Source organism: Delphinapterus leucas, chromosome 2 (assembly GCF_059928025.1).
Source record: "Delphinapterus leucas isolate spDelLeu-1000000601 "Yukka" chromosome 2, BTC_Dleu_Yukka2, whole genome shotgun sequence".
In the NCBI taxonomy this organism is placed as follows: domain Eukaryota; kingdom Metazoa; phylum Chordata; class Mammalia; order Artiodactyla; family Monodontidae; genus Delphinapterus; species Delphinapterus leucas.
In genome coordinates, this window is record NC_143130.1 from 5,556,895 (window position 1) to 5,577,689 (window position 20,795).

At 44.8% G+C, this 20,795-nt stretch overlaps 1 protein-coding gene across 8 annotated transcripts in view; it reads left to right on the plus strand.

Moving 5' to 3' along the window:
* RSU1 (Ras suppressor protein 1) overlaps positions 1-20,795 on the plus strand; it is a 300,130-nt gene that overhangs the window by 44,942 nt on the left and 234,393 nt on the right. For all 8 annotated transcript variants that reach the window (XM_022580590.2, XM_022580592.2, XM_022580593.2 and 5 more), the window contains 3 exons: positions 6,685-6,803; positions 8,672-8,754; positions 9,026-9,140. In XM_022580590.2, the coding sequence (XP_022436298.1) occupies positions 6,685-6,803; positions 8,672-8,754; positions 9,026-9,140 (317 nt within the window). The remainder of the gene's footprint in view (positions 1-6,684; positions 6,804-8,671; positions 8,755-9,025; positions 9,141-20,795) is intronic.

Sequence of the window (20,795 nt, forward strand, 5' to 3'; positions counted from 1 at the left end):
GCTGCGTGTGGGCTTCTCTTGTTGGCAGAGCACGGGCTCTAGGCACGTGGGCTTCAGTAGTTGTCGCTTGGGCTTCAGCAGTTGTGGCTCTCAGGCTCTAGAGCGCAGGCTCAGTAGTTGTGGTGCACGGGTGTAGTTGCTCCCTGGCACGTGAGATCTTCCCGGACCAGGGCTCGAACCCGTGTCCCCTGCACTGGCAGGCGGATTCTTAACCACCGCGCCACCAGGGAAGCCCTGTCATTGCTTTTTCTGCATCAGGAGCCTTGTTTGTTTGGGGATCGGCGGTGAAAGTCACAGTCCCTGGCCTTCAGGATGGAGGCAGAGCGGCTGTCGATGAGCAGGGCCGGGGTGCAGCTGGCTCGCTGAGTGTGGCAGTCGGAGAGAGCGACAGGGGGCACGTTAGCCTTCAGGTGAGATTCTCGGAAGGGTTCCTGCAGGGGGTCGTGTTGGAGCCGAGACTCAAGGCTGAGAAGACTCACAAGGAGGGCACGATGTCTCCGACTGCAAGCAGGACTTCCGCTCCAGGAGCTGCGAGTTGCGTGGGGTCGCTGAGTGTGAAGGGTGAGGCGGGGGGAGGTGAGGTGGGAGGTGAGGCCAGGCAGAGAAGCACACGGGTCTGCTGTGTGTTCCATGAGCGCGTCTTGAGCTCTCTGCTCTGTGCCAGGAGCCGTTCAGGTGCTGGCTGTCCAGCCCTCAGGGAGCATACGTCACAGTTGGGGAAACAGCCTGTAGAGAAATAAATGTCTGTCGTGGCAGGGAGTCGAGTGCTAGTGGAGGGCGTGTGTGTCAGATGAAGGAGTTCTGGTCTCGCCCTGCCGTTGGGGAGTGTGCACAGGGAAGTGGCGGGCATGAGACAAGATGAGATGATTTTCGTATGAAGATCACGCGGAGGAGAGGTTAGAGGAGACCCGTGAGGCTGCCAGGTTAGCATTCCTGGTGAACTAGGGCAGGGACAGTGAAGGCGGGGGAGGGATTTTATATGAAAAATAGATAGAAGTGGTAAAATCGACGAGGCAGTACGGATGGGATGGGATGGGATGGGATGGGATGGGATGGGATAGCTGATATAGAGGGATGGGTGGAGACAGCTTTGAGGGGGAGATAATGAGCACAGGTTTTGATTGGCTGGGTTCAGGACGCCTCAGGACAGAGTTGTAAACTTTCCTCTTTTTTTTTTTTTTTTTGCGGTAAGCGAGCCTCTCACTGTTGTGGCCTCTCCTGTTGCAGAGCACAGGCTCCGGATGCGCAGGCTCAGCGGCCATGGCTCACGGGCCCAGCCGCTCCGCGGCATGTGGGATCTTCCCGGACCGGGGCACGAACCCGTGTCCCCTGCATCGGCAGGTGGACTCCCAACCACTGCTACTAGGGAAGCCCAACTTTCCCTTTTTTATCAATCACGTCTGAGTTGCCTCTTTGGAGCTGTTTGCATTTTTGGCTCCTGGTGATTTACTGATTGTGTAGCACTTTCTGTGTTTAAGCATGTAGCTACACAGATGGGGTTGTCAGAGTTTGAACGCAACTCTTAGTTCTCTGGGAAAGGAATTAAGATGAGTTTCCACAAATGATACTTCTGTCCTCGAATGGCATGAACAATTATACCTACATACCCCTGGTTAAGGCAAGGCACAGAGGACTCCTTAGAATAAACAACCAGAATAATAATAAAAAAACCCTACACACAGGAGACCCTACTAGCAGAGCAGTTAGGCCACGTATAGGCATAATCCAAACTGTGCGTTCAACCAGAAGTTGATTTTAAAGTTTTATATCCTATTTGCTATTTATTCTGATGATCTCAAAACTGGAAAGGGGGGCTTCCCTGGTGGCGCAGTGGTTGAGAGTCCGCCTGCCGATGCAGAGGACACGGGTTCGTGCCCCGGTCCAGGGGGATCCCACATGCCACGGAGCGGCTGGGCCCGTGAGCCATGGCCGCTGAGCCTGCGGGTCCGGAGCCTGTGCTCCACAACGAGAGAGGCCCGCATACCGCAAAAAACTGGAAAGGATTTTTAGGCCATCTGAATAAAGAGCGGAAAGTTGAATTATGCTCTTCATTCTTTCAGTGTCATTCATTGTGCTGAGTTATTTGACAAAAAATGTAAAGCTACGTAGGTTCCAAGTTGATCATCATTTCGGGGATAACCTCACAGCAGGAGCATCGTGCCAGCTATTCTGGAATAACTTTTGACCTAGTGAGATGATGAAGCTTATCTTGTGAAGATGTAAAAGTTTTCACTAAGCACAGTGTTCAGTGTTCGTGCGTTTGTTTTTTTTGTTTGTTTGTTTTTTTGGCTAAGTATGTGAGCACGTCATCTGTGGAGGAGAAAAATACTTGCCTTTCAGGCAAGAAGGTTTTATTGAATCAGGAGAAGCCCCAGAGGACCTCTGGAGATCAGTGTTCCAAAAGAGAAGTGCTCGTATAGGTCTTCCTGTAGCTTTTGAGGAGGAACGAGAAAAGATGCCAAACAGCCTCTGACTCTCCGGTTTTATAAAGTTCTCCACTGCACATGGGTGTCTTCCCATTTCCATAAGCATTTGAAAAATGCTCACCTGCAAACAGGAGAACTTAAACCATTGGGCAGCTTTATCTTTAACACCTGAATCGATTGGAAATTAAGCAGATGGGGAAACCATCCTTGATGGTTCAGGCTCTCCACGGTCTCCTCAGGTGAGCTCGCCTCTTTGAGGTGGGATCAAAATTTCTCTCAAACTTCCTGAGAACTAGTTGTAGTTATAGCCATCGTTTCTTGAGAACCTACTTGGGAGCCAGGAATTGCATCAGGGGTTTCCCATGTCTTCTCTCCCCTCTCCTGGAAGTCCTGCTGGGAGGGTATCTCTACCCTCCTCTTACAGTTGAGCAAATTGGGTCTCAGAGAAGCCGAATAAGTTCCCCAAGGCCACCCAGCCAGCAAGAGCTGGAGCTGGACCTCCATCCCAGCTGCGTTTTTCCTCTCCCCTTGCTGTTACCTCTCAGGGCAACCTTGAGTGCTGGAGCTCTCAGAGGGATGCCCTGAAAAGAGGCAGCTCCCGGGGGAGCGATACATTTGGGAGACTGGGACGGACATAGACACACTACTCTATATAAAATCGATAACTAATAAGGACCTACTTACCGTAGAGCACAGGGAACTCTACTCAATACTCTGTAGTGACCGATATGGGAAAAGGATCTGAAAAAGAGGGGACATATGTAGATGCATAAGTGATGCACTTTGCTGTATAGCAGAAACTGACACAACATTATAAATCAACTAGACTCCAATAAAAATTGAAAAAAAAAAAGGCAGCTCCCATGTGTAGCTGGAGATGGACGTGAGCGCCCCCTTCTGGGTGGGCAGTGCATGACAGTGCCTCCCTTGACAGTGCCAGGGACCCGGCTGTTCGGTCGCTGTGTGTGTGCTGGTGTCCGGAGGAACAGGTCCTGCGCTCCTGGCGTTGCTGACAGTGGAACCGACTCTGCTTCCGGGCCTTCTGAGGCATTTAAGTTAGGGCTTCCTTTCTGCCCACCGGGTTAGCGGGCCCACTGCTGTCACTGCTGCCGACTGCACAGGGGCTCTACTTAGTTCCTGACAGGTTGGGGGGATTGGTTTCTCGCTCAAGGAGAAAGAGAACCTGCTGTTTAGTCGATTCTTGCCACCCGGAGAGGGGGACAGGCTCAGGCTCGCTCTAGGCTGGAGATTGGACAAGAGCTCTCTTTTTTTGGTGAGATGCCTCTTCCCACTAAGAAAGTCTAAGCGTGGATTTCCTGCACCTTATGTTTCAGAAGTGTATTTCTGTGTTTGGGAAGAAAAACTTTATTGGTCGTTTTCAAAAGTGGGTAACTTAGAGCAAGGTTTAAAGAAAGAAGTGCCTGATGTGTACTTCTATGCCTTTCTCACTGTCTCTGATTCTTTTCCTTCAGTTTACTCAGCGTCCTCACATTGGGGTCCAGGGATTAGGGGTGCGTTGGCCCCCACGAGTGCTGGGTGCTCTCAGATACTCGTCATTCTCATCAGTAGAGTCAGGGGTCCTTGGTACTTAACCTGTCTTAACCTGTGACTTAATCGCAGAATTCCAAGATCATTATAAGTACTGTCCTGCCGACATTCCACGATAGTTTTGAAGACCCAGGTGAAGCACTTGACATAAGTGTGCTTCACAAATTGTGAATTCATAGAAAATATTAGTTGTTAGCAGTATAGTAAATTGTAGTGGAGGTTATTTTGCTAACTGTAAAGCTAACCTAAGGTTTTATACCCATCAAGAGGTGGACGTCGCTTTTTTCTAGGTTTCTTTCTCTGCTACCAGCTATTTCTTCGGAGGCCTGGTTGGTGGGTGTGAACAGCGCTGTATCTCATGTGAGCAGGATTGGTGTCTAGAATTATTTTTAGTGTCACAGTCCCTCCCACCTTTCAATATTTGTCAGCCTTATTAGATTAAAAAAAAAGTTTTTTTTAAAATCGGGTTTTCAGTGTGTTCAAAGAGAACCACATTAAGAAAAATAAGAGTCTTGAAGAAAATACAACATAATAGGAAAATATTTTCCTTAGCTTTCCTTAGCTTTCATTGGAATGTATACATATATTTAAAAACTTCCCATTGTGGTAAAATACACATAACATAAAATACACCATTTTAACTATTTTAAGTGTATGATTCAGAAGCATTAGATATATTCCCATTGCTGTGCAGCCAATCTCTGGAAGTTTCTCATCTTGCCAAACTGAAGCTCTGTACCCATTAAACAACTCCCCACCCTCCCTCCCCCAGTCCCTGGCAACCTTGATTCTAATTAGAGATGATTTTGAACTACTATTAGTAGTTGCGAAACAAACAAAAAAAAAGTGATTTTTTGCGGGGGGGGGGGTGTCTCCCATTGAGAGGAATACATGAAAGCAAATGAAGCAGAAGTGTGAAAACTATGAGGCTTCATATGTATCTTTTTTATATATATATAAATTTATTTTTGGCTGCATTGGGTCTTCGTTGCTGCGCACGGGCTTTCTCTAGTTGCGGCGCGTGGGGGCTGCTCTTCGTTGCGGTGCGGTGGCTTCTCTTGTTGCGGAGCACAGGCTCTAGGCGCGCTGGTTCCAGTAGTTGTGGCACATGGGCTTCAGTAGTTGTGGCTCGCGGACTTCAGAGCGCAGGCTCAGTACTTGGGGCGCACGGGCTTAGTTGCTCCCTGGCATGTGGGATCTTCCTGGACCAGGGCTCGAACTCGTGTCCCATGCATTGGCAGGCGGATTCTTAACCACTGTGCCACCAGGGAACCCCTTTTTTTTTTTTTAAAATAGATCTTTATTGGAGCATAATTGCTTCACAATACTGTGTTAGTTTCTGTTGCACAGCAAAGCGAATCAGCCATATGCAGACACACGTCCCTGTATCCCCTCCCTCTTGAGCCTCCCTCCCATCCTCCCTATCCCACCCCTCTAGGTCATTGCAAAGCACCGAGCTGATCTCCCTGTGATATGCTGCTGCTTCCCACCAGCCAACTGTTTTACGTTCGCTAGTGTATATATGTCGATGCTACTCTCACTTCGCCCCAGCTTCGCCCTCCCACCCCATGTCCTCAAGTCCACTTCCTATGTCTACCTCTTTATCCCTGCCCTGCAACTAGGTTCATCAGTAACATTTTTTTTTTTAGATTCCATATGTATGTGTTCGCATACAGTATTTGTTTTTCTCTTTCTGACTTACTTCACTCTGTATGACAGACTCTAGGTCCATCCACCTCACTACAAATAACTCAATTTCATTTCTTCTTTTGGCTGAGTAATATTCCACTGTATACATGTGCCACATCTTCTTTATCCACCAGTATCACTGATGAACATAGACGTAAAAATCCTGAACAAAATACTAGCAAATAGAATCCAATAGCACGTAGGATTTATCCCAGGGATGCAAGGCTTCTTCAGTATACGCACATCAATGTGATACACCATATTAACAAATTAAGGAATGCAAACCATATGATCATCTCAATAGATGCAGAAAAAGCTTTTCAAAAAATTCAACACCCATTTATGATACAAACTCTCCAGAAAATGGGCATAGAGGGAACCTACCTCAACATAATAAAGGCCATATAGGACAAACCCACAGCCAACATCATACTCAATCGTGAAAAACGGAAAGCATTTCCACTAAGATCAGGAATAAGACAAGGATGTCCACCCTCACCACTATTATTCAACATAGTTCTGGAAGTCCTAGCCACGGCAATCAGAGAAGAAAAAGAAATAAAAGGAATACAAATGGGAAAAGAAGAAGTAAAACTGTCACTGTTTGCAGATGACATGATACTATACATAGAAAATGCTAAAGATGCCGCCAGAAAACTACTAGAGCTAGTCATTTGCACCTTTTGAGGTCTTATCATTGCTACATTCATAAGGAAGTTTTTCTCTAGAAGGATGGGTACGTTGTGATGTTCTAATTTTCTGTGTAAAACTATGATTGAGCATCACCTTTGGAGAAAGTGACAACTAAGACATTTTCAAATGTTCCCTGAACGTGTAGATTCTCTGCCTAGAATTACTAGGCTGGTTAAAATAACGTAACGTGGATGGAATTATGGCAGTCTTTTGAGCTTTGAGCCTCTCACGTGCGGCTCTTAGGCCCGTGACACAGAGGTGATTTGAGTAGTCTGTATAAATACACGTTTTGTGTGTGACATCTTGCATTTTTTCCCCCTAACAACAGCATGAATAGACTCAACACTCTGCCTCGAGGATTTGGATCGCTCCCAGCTCTGGAGGTCCTTGATTTGACTTATAACAACTTGAATGAAAATTCTCTCCCCGGAAACTTCTTCTACCTGAGTAAGAAACTTTTAATTCTATAAATCTCCTTAAAATGGTCCTTTGCGTTCTAAATGGGAAATTTATTTGCCAGGGCCCAAACTCCAAGAGAAATTATTGGACAGATACATTTTTTTCCCCTTCAGATTCCTTTGAATATTCCCTCATAGCTCAGCAGTATGTATACTTGATATATCGTGATCTGACACCATTGCACTCAGGTGGACTTGGTAATGTCATATTAACTTTCTGAGAGAGATTTTTACCTAAATGAGATCAAGTCTCACATTTAGCTAAGAGAACTTGACTTTCTTTTTAAAGAGCATGGAAAAGACGTAATGTGTGTCTTCTTCCTGTATTGCTGTTAAAACTCTTTGTAGGCTTTTTGCCCAAAGATATTCCAATCAGTTATTTATAAAAATATTTATTAATAAACCACTAACAGAATCTTAAACATTTCTAGCCAGGATTCTTGTTTAAGCCTTTTAAAAAGTGTTTTTATTGACGTAGCCTATTTTGTCTGTAGCATACCATCAGACATTAAGAAATTGTTAGTCACATATGAACACACTTTATCCTTTTATACGCAAACACATTTCTTGCTGCAGATAGATGCTTGTGAAAAATAGGAAAAACTGGTTTTCCCGAGGACTCGTGAAATCTTTAGGAAAGAGTTGCTGTCTTTAGGTAAATGTTCTGCCTCTCCAAATAGTGACAAGCTGGCCTCGAGAAATTCTGACTTTGCTGAGTTAGTCTTTAATGTTCCATTTTTTACCTTATGTATATCCTTTATCCCAGACTTTGTCAAGCACGTGAAACCAACTTCAACATGTTTTCTTGGGCCATGGAAGAAATTGAGTTTCTTATGTATATTAACATACAATTCTTTCGAATTTTAAGACATTAGAATGTAATTGAATACCTGTAAACAAATTCAACATACATCTGATTGTACTTTTCCCTTTTGGTTAAGGATAAAAACGTGCCTTAGGATTTTTGCCTTCAGTAGTTTGGGGACCGGTATCAGTGTATAATATCGTGAACAAATTTCTGATTACCGATATGATGCCTACGTTAGGGTTTTCTCTATTTTTACACTCCACTTCATTATTTTTTTGTTTTTTTTGTTTTTGCGGTACACGGGCCTCTCACTGCCGTGGCCTCTCCCGTTGCGGAGCACAGGCTCCGGACGCGCAGGCTCAGCGGCCATGGCTCACGGGCCCAGCCACCCCGCGGCATGTGGGATCTTCCCGGACCGGGGCACGAACCCGCATCGGCAGGCGGACTCTCAACCACTGCGCCACCAGGGAAGCCCTCCAGTTCATTATTTTAACGCCTTCGTCTTCATTTATTTTTGTGGTTAAGGCTGTAGAAACAAGGAGTAATAATTACTCTGATGATAGAAACCGTGTACGGTGGTTTTGGCCTCCATCACCAGACAGCCTTTTGGTTATTTATTTATGTTTTGACCTAGCTCTTTTCACACGAACGAGCCCTCTGGCCCCAAGCATTGATAGAAGCGACACAGTGGTTTTCTTGGTTTCACTGTGGATGCAGATCGAGGCATACATGTGGATTGGAAGTAATCGAAGAAAAAGAGTTATCTTTTCCGAAAGCATATTGAAAACCTGTGCCAGAAACGGCTGGTGCCCATACGTCGTCAATTTCCTCAGTCCTCCTGGATATAGATGTTTTCCTGAACGCACCAGCTGCACAGTAAGGCCGTAAATCTAAGTTTGACCTGCTTGTTATTATCCCGAGCCCTAGGTGTGTCACAGGCTTTTCACCACGCCAGGGTTATTAATCAAAGCTGACTCCCTTGTATCGATCAGACCTCAGACAGTCGGGTTCTGTGCCACCCTGTTTATATATCGCTGTTCAACTTGCAGCCACCCTGCGTGCGCTCTATCTGAGTGACAACGATTTTGAAGCCCTGCCGCCCGACACTGGGAAGCTCACAAGGTTACAGATAGTAAGTAATTTATCTAAATTCTTAGAAAATCACTTCACTCCTGCCGCCCTTCTGGGGTGGAATCAAGGCAGTTCGAGCCAGAGTGCGGTTTGTTTTGGAATGAAACCACCATCCCCTGAGACCGTTTTCTTGCATGTCTGCAGACACTTGCAAATAAATCGAGAGGACTGAGCCTTCGAAGAAGAGAGGGCAGGGGCAAGGAGAGAGTTTCTGTCGAGCGCCTCTTTACGTGAAAATTGTCTTGACAACCTCTTGTTTCTCTTCTGTTTAGCTCAGCCTTAGGGATAATGACCTGATCTCGCTGCCTAAGGAAATCGGGGAGCTTACTCAGCTTAAGGAGCTCCACATTCAGGGGAACCGGCTGACTGTTCTGCCCCCAGAACTAGGTAAGGTGGCTGGGGGGTTGGTCCGAGTTCTGGCTTTAATTAATAATAATGATCCCACTGCAGCAACCCTGAAAGCCCCTCTCTCCTCTTGTCGGCAAGAACCGTCCACCGAGGCAGCCAATTCTGATCCTTTCTAGTAGCATTTGTCATTGACCAGAGTTTAGCTGTTCTGCGTTTGTCCTGCCCCGATGCTCTGTTGAGCGGCTGTAGCTCCTAGTGTCTTGAAACTGCTGATGGAAGATGACTCAGCTCGGCTGCCAGCCTGGTGCCATGGAAGGAGCCTGGGATGTGTAGTAATGGTCTTACCCAGGGCTCCTCCTTTACCAGTGGTGATGATGGCTTTTTAAGAAAAAAAAAAAAATCTAACCATCACTCTTATTTTTTGGGGGGATCTGTTAATTTTTTATTTTAATCCCTTGAAAACTTTTACCAGATAGTGAAAGTATTTATGACAGCTGCTTAAAGATACCATTTGCAGTCATGAATTGGGTTCTCTCCTGACGCCATCTCCAGTGGGATTGGCTAAATAACGTTCTAGCTGGGAGCTCCTCGGGCCTACCGCCACGGCCCCTGGATCTTCGTACTCTGGTCCTTCAGATGGCTCTGGGTGACCTTGTGGCCTTCCTTGGAAATAACGTCCAAACCAGTTATTCTGTTACTGAGGTTATGCCGCCCTTCTGGAAAAGTTTCATGAGTTCTCCTCTCTTTTCTCGTGGAGACTCTGGGTATCCTCCCATTTCCTCAGGACACGGAACTGTATTGCTTCTCAGACTAGGACTGTTTGCTTTTTTGCTCCAAAATACAACAATTTTATTTATTTATTTATTAACTTTTATTGAAGTAGAGTTGATTTACAGTACTGTGTTAATTTCTGCTATACAGCAAAGTGACTCAGTTGTACACATATAGATAGATAAATAGATAGACAGATATCTTCTTTCTCATATTCTTTTCTGTTATGGTTTGTCACAGAATACTGAATATAGTTCCCTGTGCTCTACGGTAGGAACTTGTTGTTTATCCATCCTATAGATACTAGTTTGCAGCTACTAATCCCACACTCGCATTCCTTCCCCGCCCTCCCCTTGGTAACCACAAGTCTATTCTCTATATCTGCAAAATAACACAATTTTTCAAAACACATTTGACCCAACATTCTTTGAGGAAGTACCTCAAATGAGTCTGGTGCTTTTAAAGAGGGCAGTTACTATAAACCAGGTTGTGAGCTCCAGGAGAGAGGGGGTTTATCTTTGTTCCCTGCTATGTCCCCAGCAGCTCCCACATGCTAGGAATGAGGTGACTTCTCAAGGGGTAAGTACAGAGTGAGTTCATGAAACAGGGACCTCAGATAGCAAGGTGCTGGGAAGGCTACAAGTGGGCTGAGTTTGGCTTCTGTACAGAGCTGGGCTGTCCGGTATGGAAGCTGTGAGTCACACTTCAGGTGTTCAGTAGCTACGCGTGGCTTGTGGCTTCCTTACAGGAGAATGCAGATATAGAACATTTCCGTGGGGCAGAAAGCTCTGCTGAGCTGCATTAGTCTAAAAGGGAAAGCATTCACCCGGTTCCACGGAACAAACACAGAGTTTCATCCCTGCATCCCCATCTTCTGTAGCTCCTTTGTTGCTGTAGAAGGTCTTGAATTTGTACTGATTTTAAGGGCTGCAGAGTAACTCGGCACCGTCCGTCTCTTCACTGAGTTTTGGGCCATCCAGCCCTGCTTAAGGAGCAGGCTGCGGGATCAAGAGAAGAGGTTTACAATGGCAAAAAACCTTCTTGCCAAAAGACAGATTCTAGGCAGTGATTGGCCAACCATAGATGTTGGCACTAGTAATTCCTGGGGAGCTTTTGCAGAATATAGATACCTGCTCCCTCCCCAATGTACTGAGTCAGATCTCCACGCGTGAGACCAATTCTTGTGTAATTTGATAAAATTCACTTAGCGCTTCTGACATGCGTCCTTGATTAGTGTGACGAGGAGAAATGAAAAAAGAATGTGCGTTTTGTTTTATTTCATTTTTCAAACAGTGAGGCGGTGTAGGGCATTGGATTAACCAGTGATTTCTATCGCTAATAATTTGGTAGAAAAATACCTAGTTGAACCTACACATACCTGTGTACCTTTAAATTTTTAAATTTCACATTGGTCTTCCTATTTAAATACTGCACGTAGTCACATTTCTCTAACATTTCTGTTATGCTCTCCAATACCACATTATATATATTTTTAATTCAGGACTAGAATTGAGGAGAAAGTCTTTAAATGAGTTTATTTTTGCTAGCCTTACCTGGAAAAGCTTCATCTGAGCATCTGCCTGGTGGCACTTTTCCCAAACTGCAGGCAAACACTTAGCTGGAATAAATGGTAAACCCCTATCTAAGATGAAGATGGGTGTATTATTTTTGAACAGTGATCTTTTTTTTTTAAGTCAAGAATACTATAATAGATAGTACTATAATAATAGCTATTATAGGAATATGTATTAAGGCCTCGTGTGCCAGGGCACTGTGTTAAGTGCTTTTCCTGCATTGTCTCCAGTAAGTGTCCTAAGAACAGTAAGTGGGCTTTTTAGAGGTGAGGAAACTAAGGCTTAGAAAGGGTTGGTGACATGTCCGTAGGGACACAGTGAGTCACGGAGGCAAGACTTGAATCCTGACAGCCCCTTTTGCAGGTCCGTGTTCCTAACCACTGTGGCTCACTCCTTCCCATCTGTGTGCCAGTGAGAGGATTCCTAGAAAGCAGATTCCAAGTGTGAACAGAGCACAACACCTGCTCACTTCCCCAGATGCTGGCAGAAGGAGAGGAGATTCAGTGTGGCAGGTTGTATGGCTGGCTGTGCAGGTGTGTGGGCAGCAAGGCCAGAATAACCCTTGGCCCAGTGCAGAGGAGGTGACCTCTGCGGAAGGAGTTGCTGCTCTGCTCTTCCGTTCCAAGCCAGCTGCATTGTTGCTCTGGTTCTTTCCCCCGGTAACCACCCAACTGCAGTAGTAATGTCTTCGTTTGTCTGTGTACCTGGTACCCAAGGTGGTCGTCTGGAGCTGTCCTGGCTGGCGGCCGAGCAGTGCTAGGGACTGTGGACTTGAAGCTTTTTACAATCTGTCCCTACAGCAGGGTCGCTTCTGTATGTGTTTTAAAGGGTGGATGACAATCTCTCCCCTGTATGTTCACTTTTTATATATCTGAATAAACAAGGTAAATGCTTTCGAGACTTCTGTGGAATTTCCTCTGAAAGTAAATTTGGAGTTTATTAACTTGAAACCTTGTTGGTAAGGTTTGAAGCAAGCAAGGGAATCTGGATGAATTCTGACTTGTCAGGTCTAAGAACATGCAGGGACACTGCAAAATAAAGTCAGGGGCTAGGTTGGAGTTTTAATATGTAATTGTATTACTTTATTTCATTGTACATCCTTGAATAAGTTACTTTAACTGTTACGTCTGGTTACTAAACAGTAAATCACTTGATTTTATGTTAATCGGTATACCTGTAGAAAATTAGATATAAGATGGGTCTGTCATTTACCCATCCATTTCCTCATTCGTTCAAATGTAATTAAGTTCCTACTTTAGTCCAGGTTTTGTTTCCAAGGAAACAAACTTTTCCAGTAACGTAGAATTCACTTATCCAGCCACTGTTTACTGAGTCCCTACTTCATGTTTTATTTCTGGGGGATATACAACAAGAGACAAAACACCCCTTATGACATTTTAGTGGGGGAGGGAGGATGGACAGATGGATGGGTGGATAGATAGAAAGCATAAGAGATAATGTTAAATGCCCTGGGGAAAAAATAAGAATGGAAGAGAGTGTTTAAATGGGGGGGGCGTTACTCTAGTATTGGGTGTCGGTAAAGAAAGCCCCATCCTAAGTTGGTGTCATTTAGCCAGAGACCTAAGGCAGGGAGGGACCTTTCCGGGTAGAGGGAAAGGCCGGTGCAGAAGTCCTGAGATGGGCTTGTGTGTTGAGGAACAGCGCCAAGACTAGTGTGGCTGGAGCTGAGTGAGTGACAGGGAGAGTTGGAAGAGAGGGGCTTAGGCAGGAAGTGGGGACCCGACGACCTGGGACTGTAAGGGCACCGAGTGAGACGCTCTGGTAGAGGCTGAGTAATGCCCTCCCCCGCTCCATCACTGGAATCTGGGAACAGGCTAGTTTGCATGGTAAAGGGACTTTGCCAACGCAAGGTCGCATCTTGAGGTGGGGAGATTATCCTGGGTTCCCCAGGTGAGGCCGGTGTAATGGTGAGGGGCCCTCGGAAGAGGGAGGCGAGAGGGCCAGGGACAGCAGCGGGTGTGATGACGGAATCACGAGGCTGGAGTCGGGTGTGGAAGGGGCCATGAACCGAGGGCTGTGGGCAGCCTCCGGAAGCTGCAGGAGGCCAGGGCACGAATTTTCCCCTGAAGACTCCAGAAGGAAGGCAGCCCTTCCGCTTTCATCCAGGTGGCGGCAGTGGTTAGGGTCCGGGTGTGTTTCAGAGGCAAAACTAGTGGGAACTGTCGAGGATTTGCATGAGGGGGATAGAGCGCGGAGTGACTGAGGTTTGAGGGAACGGAAAGGACGGGGACGATGGTGGGAAGGGTGGCTTAGGGAGTTGGAGGACGGGAGCTGGTCGTGAGCTGAGCTCCGGGCACCTTCAGTTTGAGACGCTTTTTGGATATCGAATCAAGAAGGCAACTGGATGTTAGAACCTGCAGTTCAGAAGAGAGGTCTGGCGGCACAGCTGTGGGCATCGTCCACATAAACACAGGGTGGATGAGGTCCCTGGGACGTGACCGTAGAGGGCAGAAGATAGAGCCGTGAAGCACCCTGGTTCCTAAACCCCAAAGCTAGCAGGAAGGATCAGGGTCGGGCTGGCTCTTAGGCCAGTCTCTGTGGCCAGGTCAGGGACTGTTAACTAACTGTTAACTAACTGACTGTTAACTAACTGTTAATGCAGGGAGAACGCTTTGGCTTCGTAGGAGAAATTTTTCCTGACACGTGCAGCTCACTCTGCCAGTGAACGGGTGAACCAGGATTGGCATCTTCTGCTGAGCCCGCCTGAATCCAGAAGTCTCTTTCGGACTAGCCCGTCTCTCTTTCTATCAGTAAAGAGCAGCACGGTGACTAGCTGAAGTGTCAGCCCCTTTTAATGAGCGGAAGAAGTCATCAGTGCAGTGGAGACAAGGCCTGCGTTGGTGGGGGACGAGGGGGGACAGACAGCCTGACTGGTCCTCAGAGCAGCAGATAAAGCCCCCAGGTAGACAGCCTAGCGGTGATCTCAGAGCCGGCGGCTCCGTGAGCAGTAGATTCTGTTCCGATCTTGTATTTTCTCACTCACATGTGAGACTTCTGAGTCTTACGAGCTGAAGATGTGAAGTGTATGTCTTTACCTGGTCTCTCCTTGCTAAGTTTTCCAGGATTCCGTTCCTTGCAAGTGGTGGAGTCATTTCTGGTTTCTTGGCTTCTAGACAGTCCTGGGACCTCACCTCCTGCATGTGTCAACCAGATAATTAATTGCCTTTGGAGAAGGAAGTCGTGTTGGTCAGCCAGGCGTGCGACAAAGCAGTGTTTCTAGATGTCAGAACCTTGCCTGCAGCAATTTTCACAGCGTACGGAAGGGATGCGTGCGTTGCTACACATACCTGGGCCTTGCTGGCTTAGTCTCCTACTCTCTGCACCACTAATCAAAAGCACTTTGTATTACAGAAATATGAGACGCTTACGGTATTGTTTCTAGCGTATTTGTGAAGAGTAGAAGCAAATATTAATCCCATTCAGAGAGTAAGTGGTGTCATGAGTTGTGAGTTTCCTTCTAATTGTATTCTCCAGGGTGAACAGACTTAAGAAAGAGGGGGGGCACCCATCTCAAGTCCTTCCCGTTAATCCTTTTCTTAATAATGTCGAGAAGCTAAAGAAAAATACTTCCTCTCCTGTGGCAGGAGAGAAGGAAATACAGTAATGCTCTTTTTGGTCAATTAAGTCACTGATGATACATGTCTTATGGCTTCATGTTATTGCCACTCTGTCGGTTGCCAGTTATCTTACCCAGAGGGTTAAAACATGTTTTAATTTACGTAGTAGGTTATAGTTCATCTCATCACTAGGCTTCGGTTCAAATCTCACTCTCCCAGTTCCTTGCTCTGCGATTGTGGACAAGTTATTTTACCCTCCATGCCTCCTGTAGAATGAGGGTAATAGTAGTCCCTTCTCATAGTATTGATGTGAGGATTAAAAGAATAATACACACACACACACACACACACACGCACACACACACACACGCACACACACAGTGGATTTTTATGCTATTAAACGTTGACTATTTAGAGGCTGAGTACTTGGTGAGAGGCAATGGCTGAGAAAGTCCAAAAGCCAGTCTCCAACACACTGTGATGAGTTGGATAAAAGAAAGGCTGAGACTTAGCCTTCAGTAGGAAAGGTGAGAGAAAGCAAAGGGGTGTCACAGAACAGACTTGCAAGGGAAGGGAAGTGGGGAGGAGAGGGTGAGGACTCCACGTGGCCAACACGCATGGCAGACAGGAGGTCTGGCAAGAAGGGTTTCACTGCCATCCTTTCAGTCCCATCGTCATCATTTTCCTGATACACGTTTGATTTCACAGATGATTTTCCAAGCTCTGCCCTTTTTGTGAGTTTTATAATTGAGGCTGGGAGCAGGTCACCGGGTTCTTCTACTTAGAAATCTCTGTGGTTAGCTTGTTGCTTGGTTGCTTCATTCACTCATTCATTCATTCACTTCCTGACTTTGGATGTCCTTTGTAAGACTGTGAACTTGTCCGAAGTATTGAACACTTAGGCATGCTTGCTCTAGCTCCCTTCTTCATCCCATGGTAAGATCTTAAACTGCCTCCCTGCTGGGGATAACTTGGTTTTCCAATGGTTTAATTTCTCACTGTCTTATGTGACCTTTTGTGACACTGCTCGTTTCATTGACGATTTTTTCCTTCTCCCAGAACTCTTGATAACCACCGTTCTAATTGTTTTCATTTTTTAACATTACTGATGTGTGCATGCACTGTAATCCTTTTGTCACTTGTCTACGTATTAGTGATTCATGTTTGAAGCCCCTTAAATAAATCCATCTTTCTAAGTCTTTCTTATTTTGTTATACATTAAACACATTAAAGATCTAGAACAAAGGGAGACTGTTGTGTACCTGGACAAACTAGGTTAGCTATTATGTGAAATCTTTTAACTCTTTTCTTGAGAAAAGATGTAATGGCAGTTACAAAACCATCTCCAGAAAAATCAGATACCAAGAGCATGATAAATTAAACAAATTTTTTTTTAGTCCAGATTCTCTCTTCTGGATTAGCAACCTTATATTGTTATCAGAATTGGTTTACTCTGCCTAAATCCTGTTATTTGTGAGAGGTAGAGATAGGTCATGGTCTGTCTGATTAGGTTAAGTAAGAAGTAGTACTGCTGAATTGGCCCTCTTTTCTACTTCTCTTCTTGGTTTTGTTCACATGTCCGTCTTAAGACGTATGAATGAAATCAAGACATGGGACAGCATAGTTGAGAGGGTGGTGGGTGGCGTCCAGTGGCCTGGGTCACCGTCCTGTCTCCATGCATCCCAAGACAGATGACCTTGAGCAAGTCACTTACCCACATGTTAATCACTGGTCATAGTGATAGCAGCTGGCTTTTTTCCAACTGGGGTGCACTTTCTAGTTCACCAAGATCCTCACCTGAGCCTCTGAATATTCCTCATTAAACAGAAACGGAGAAATTATGTAACAGGGTTATACAGTATTTTGTATGTTTTGCTTTCCTTTTAAAATTAATTTGTAAGATACAAAAATAAAACACAACGTCAGTATCCTGTGAGTCAGAACAATTGCAGGCTTTATAAAATTTAGTTTGGAATGCTGCCCGCGGCTGGTCTGGAGAGCAGTGCACAAGTTTCAAATTACATGATAAACATACTCTCATTTCAAACTCAATTTATGTAGAAAATATCAAGAGTTTGAGACTTTTGGAAGCGCCAGTCCCCTCACTCACATTACTGTTTCTTTTGCTTTTCTCACTACATTGATTTCACTGGCCCCTGTAGACACTTGTGTTTGCAAAGCCCAGGTTACTTCTGGACGGACCCAGACTTGTAACGTGGAAAATGCTGACCACACACAGTAGTCTGGCAAGAGGCACGCCGGGGGTACTTGGTGTAACTTGGTGTAACTCACCTTATCATGGTTGTCAGTAAAGCTCTTGGCCTCTCTCTCTGTCCTTTGGAAGAGGTGACTGATCCTGCCTCTGAGTCACCCCCGCCAGAGCCTTCGGGAGAGTGTCCTCCAAGGCCCGGGTGTGATTGTGGAGTCTGGCGCAGGGCTGTGTGCAGCCGGGAAAAGTGGATGCAGGTCTGCTGAGAGGAGCCAGGAGGGTCACAGGTGCCGGAGCATCTATTTGTGTGTTTAACGTCCCTTAGGATTACGTATCTTATTATTTTGTTTTTAATATTGTGGCGTTTCTGTGTTGATCCACAGAAGCAAAAAGCATGTAGGAGGAGAAGGCTAAGATTTACTGAGCACGTAAACTGTTCCATTAGGCATTCTATACATAGTTCCTCAGGTAAATCTTGCAACAGCTGTGCGAGGTTGGAGGCTTTCTCCCCATTTTACCGATGGACACATGAAGCTCTGAGAGGTGTAGAGTAACCTGCTGAGGTCACATGGCCAATTAGATGAGGAACCAGACGTAGAACTGCCACAGTCTGGGGTAACTCTTCCAGGTTCACTATAGGGGTGGGACCATTTGCCGCTTTTGTTCCATGCCCCGTTCTAGGACAAAGCAAAATATAGTCTATATAAAGAAATAGCACTTTTATGAAAAAAAGCACTGTAGATTAGATAGTAACAAAGATACATACCTCAGAAGACAAAATTGTTAGTCTATGAAGTGGTTGCCACGGCCCGTGATATGTTAGCTTAACGAGCACTTTCCTACAGAACTAGAAACTGTGTCTCGAGTACAAAATTGATTTTGTCAGTTGATCATGAACATTTTTGAAGTTACTTTTAAGCCAGCTAGATTTCCAGAAATACTTTGTTTTTTTTACACAAAATACCATGATTTATAAAATGGTGTCGTGGACTTCATCTCAGTTCTATATTATAGACAAGGAGGGCTTTTTGGCCACTTTTTAAAGATGGCGAAACCAAGGTGTATAAGGAGATGGTGACTTGCCCAGAGCTGCCTTATGGACATGGCTTGTTATTGACGGCATCCGATTTTCAGTTCAGATCTTTTGACTTCAAAAATAAATATTCCTCCAATAGTATATCCATAAATGTATCAATACTGAGCCCGTGAAAAGGCATCATTTATCATTAGATGACAGCAGTGGTTCCAAACATATGCCTTAATTTTATTCTTTGGAAATGTGAGGGATAGAGAAATCTTTCCCCGACTTTGGAGTTTTACCTTGAATTATATTACGTGCGCTCACATTTTATTTCTCTGTTAATATTCCTTTCGCCATACTTCACACAAAATAACATATCCTGTTCTTTGATTCCCATGGCCTTAGTTGATCATCAAAAATGGCTCCCATGAGGTCTTCCTACATGTTTTTTTTTTAACAAGTTGTGTTTTATATATTCTGTTTCAGTGCATCTTTAGCCCTGGAAAATGCTTTAAGTGTGGATTTTAAAAATGCTAAATGAGTTATATTTCTGCCTGGTGAGTTACTGCTTTAAAGGGGGTGGGAAGTTGCAACACATAAAATGTTTCCATTCTGTATGATAAATTTCTGGAAGCCCAATGTCAGGTTGGGTGTGATTGAACATGTGCATCAATCTTTGTTAACACCAGCTGGTAAAGCATGCCACTGTTTCCAGTGGACCATCCTTTGATTTAATAGGACACTAAATGTATTCTTGCCCTGGGAGAAATGCCGGCAGTGCTGAGCTTCCAGATTTAATTTTTTTTTTAATTCCAGAGGCATATCTGTAAATACAGTTCCTATCACCTGAATACATATATAATATCTCACATTGATGTAGCATCTCCCGTAAACCTTCTCCTATAATATTAGCCCACATAAAAAAATAAGTCATGTTCTACTGAGCCAGACCCAAGTGGTATTACATGTGGGAGTGTGAGTTTCTCTTGGGGGTGGGGTGGAGGTAGGGAAGGGGTGAAGTGGGGCATGAGGTTCTTCATGGTGTCAAGGCCAGCAGTTTAGTGACAGACCCCAAATTGTGCCTTGTCACAACTCATCATGGGTTCACCTGTCTTTTTAAAAAATTTTTATTGGAGTATAGTTGATTTACAATGTTGTGTTAGTTTCTGCTGTAAAGTGACTCAGTTATACATACACATCTGTCCACTCTTTTTAGATTCTCTTCTCATATAGGTCTTTACAGAGTGCTATCCAGTAGGTCCTTATTAGTTATCTCTTTTAAATATAATAGTGTGTCTATGTCAATCCCAGTCTCCCAATTTATACCCCCCCCCCCGCCCACTTTCCCCCCTGGTAACCATAAGTTTGTTTTCTACATTTGTGACTCTGTTTCTGTTTTGTAAATAAGTTCATTTGTACCGTTTTTTAAGATTCCACATATAAGCGATATCATATGATATTTGTCTTTCTCTGACTTCACACATATGACAACTTCTGGGTCCATCCATGTTGCTGAAAAATAGCATTATTTCTTTTTTTTAATGACTGAATAATATTCCATTATATATATGTACCACATCTTCTTTATCCATTCATTTGTTGATGGACATTTAGGTTGCTTCCATGTCCTGGCTATTGTAAACAGTGCTCCGGTGAACATTGGGGTGGGTGCATGTATCATTTCGAATTATGGTTTTCTCTGGATATGTGCCCATGAGTGGGATTGCAGGATCATATGGTAGCTCTATTTTTAGTTTTCTAAGGAGCCTCCATACTGTTTTCCATAGTGGCTGTACCAATTTACATTCCCGTCAACAGTGTAGGAGGGGTTCCCTTTTCTCCACACCCTCTCCAGCACTTATTGTTTATAGATTTTTTGATGATGGCCATTCTGACCGGTGTGACAGTTAGCCTTTCTTATTTATGTTTATTTAGACCTTTCTAGAATTGTTCATGTTTTCAACCAATACTTTCATAAGTTGACTGCCTACTGCAGGAGAGCATCTAATGGTGTCATCTGTGCTTCGTAAAGTTTTGGGCTGTAGCCTGCCTTCTCATATTGGTAAACAAGCCCATGCGCATTCTTAGCATACTTTAGGGTTTCACGGGCCGCAGTGCTCTCTCCCTGTTGCCTTCCTATTTGCTGTTTTAAGGAGGTGGCTCTCCTTGGACAGCACCTGTACCATATCATGCCAGGTTCTGACCTCCAGTCTCGTAGATAGTCATTCCTGTAATCTCTTGGGTTTGGAGAGCAGCGGTAAACAAAATAGACGTAATCCCTGCCCTCATAAAGGGAATCTTTGAAAAAAAAAAACAAGTCAACAAAGAGTTGAAAGTGACAAAGTAGAAATTACAGCTAATACCCAAATCTGCTAGAATGTCAGCTCCAGTGTTATCTGTGAGCTTCCATCCTGGAGAGAGGACACCATCCTCTTCTCTCACCTGAGTTGCTCTAAGAGCCTCCTCCCTGCTTTCCTGCTTCCTACCTGGCTTTTTCCAATCCATTCTTCATGCAGTGGTCAAGGCCATTTTATAAAATCA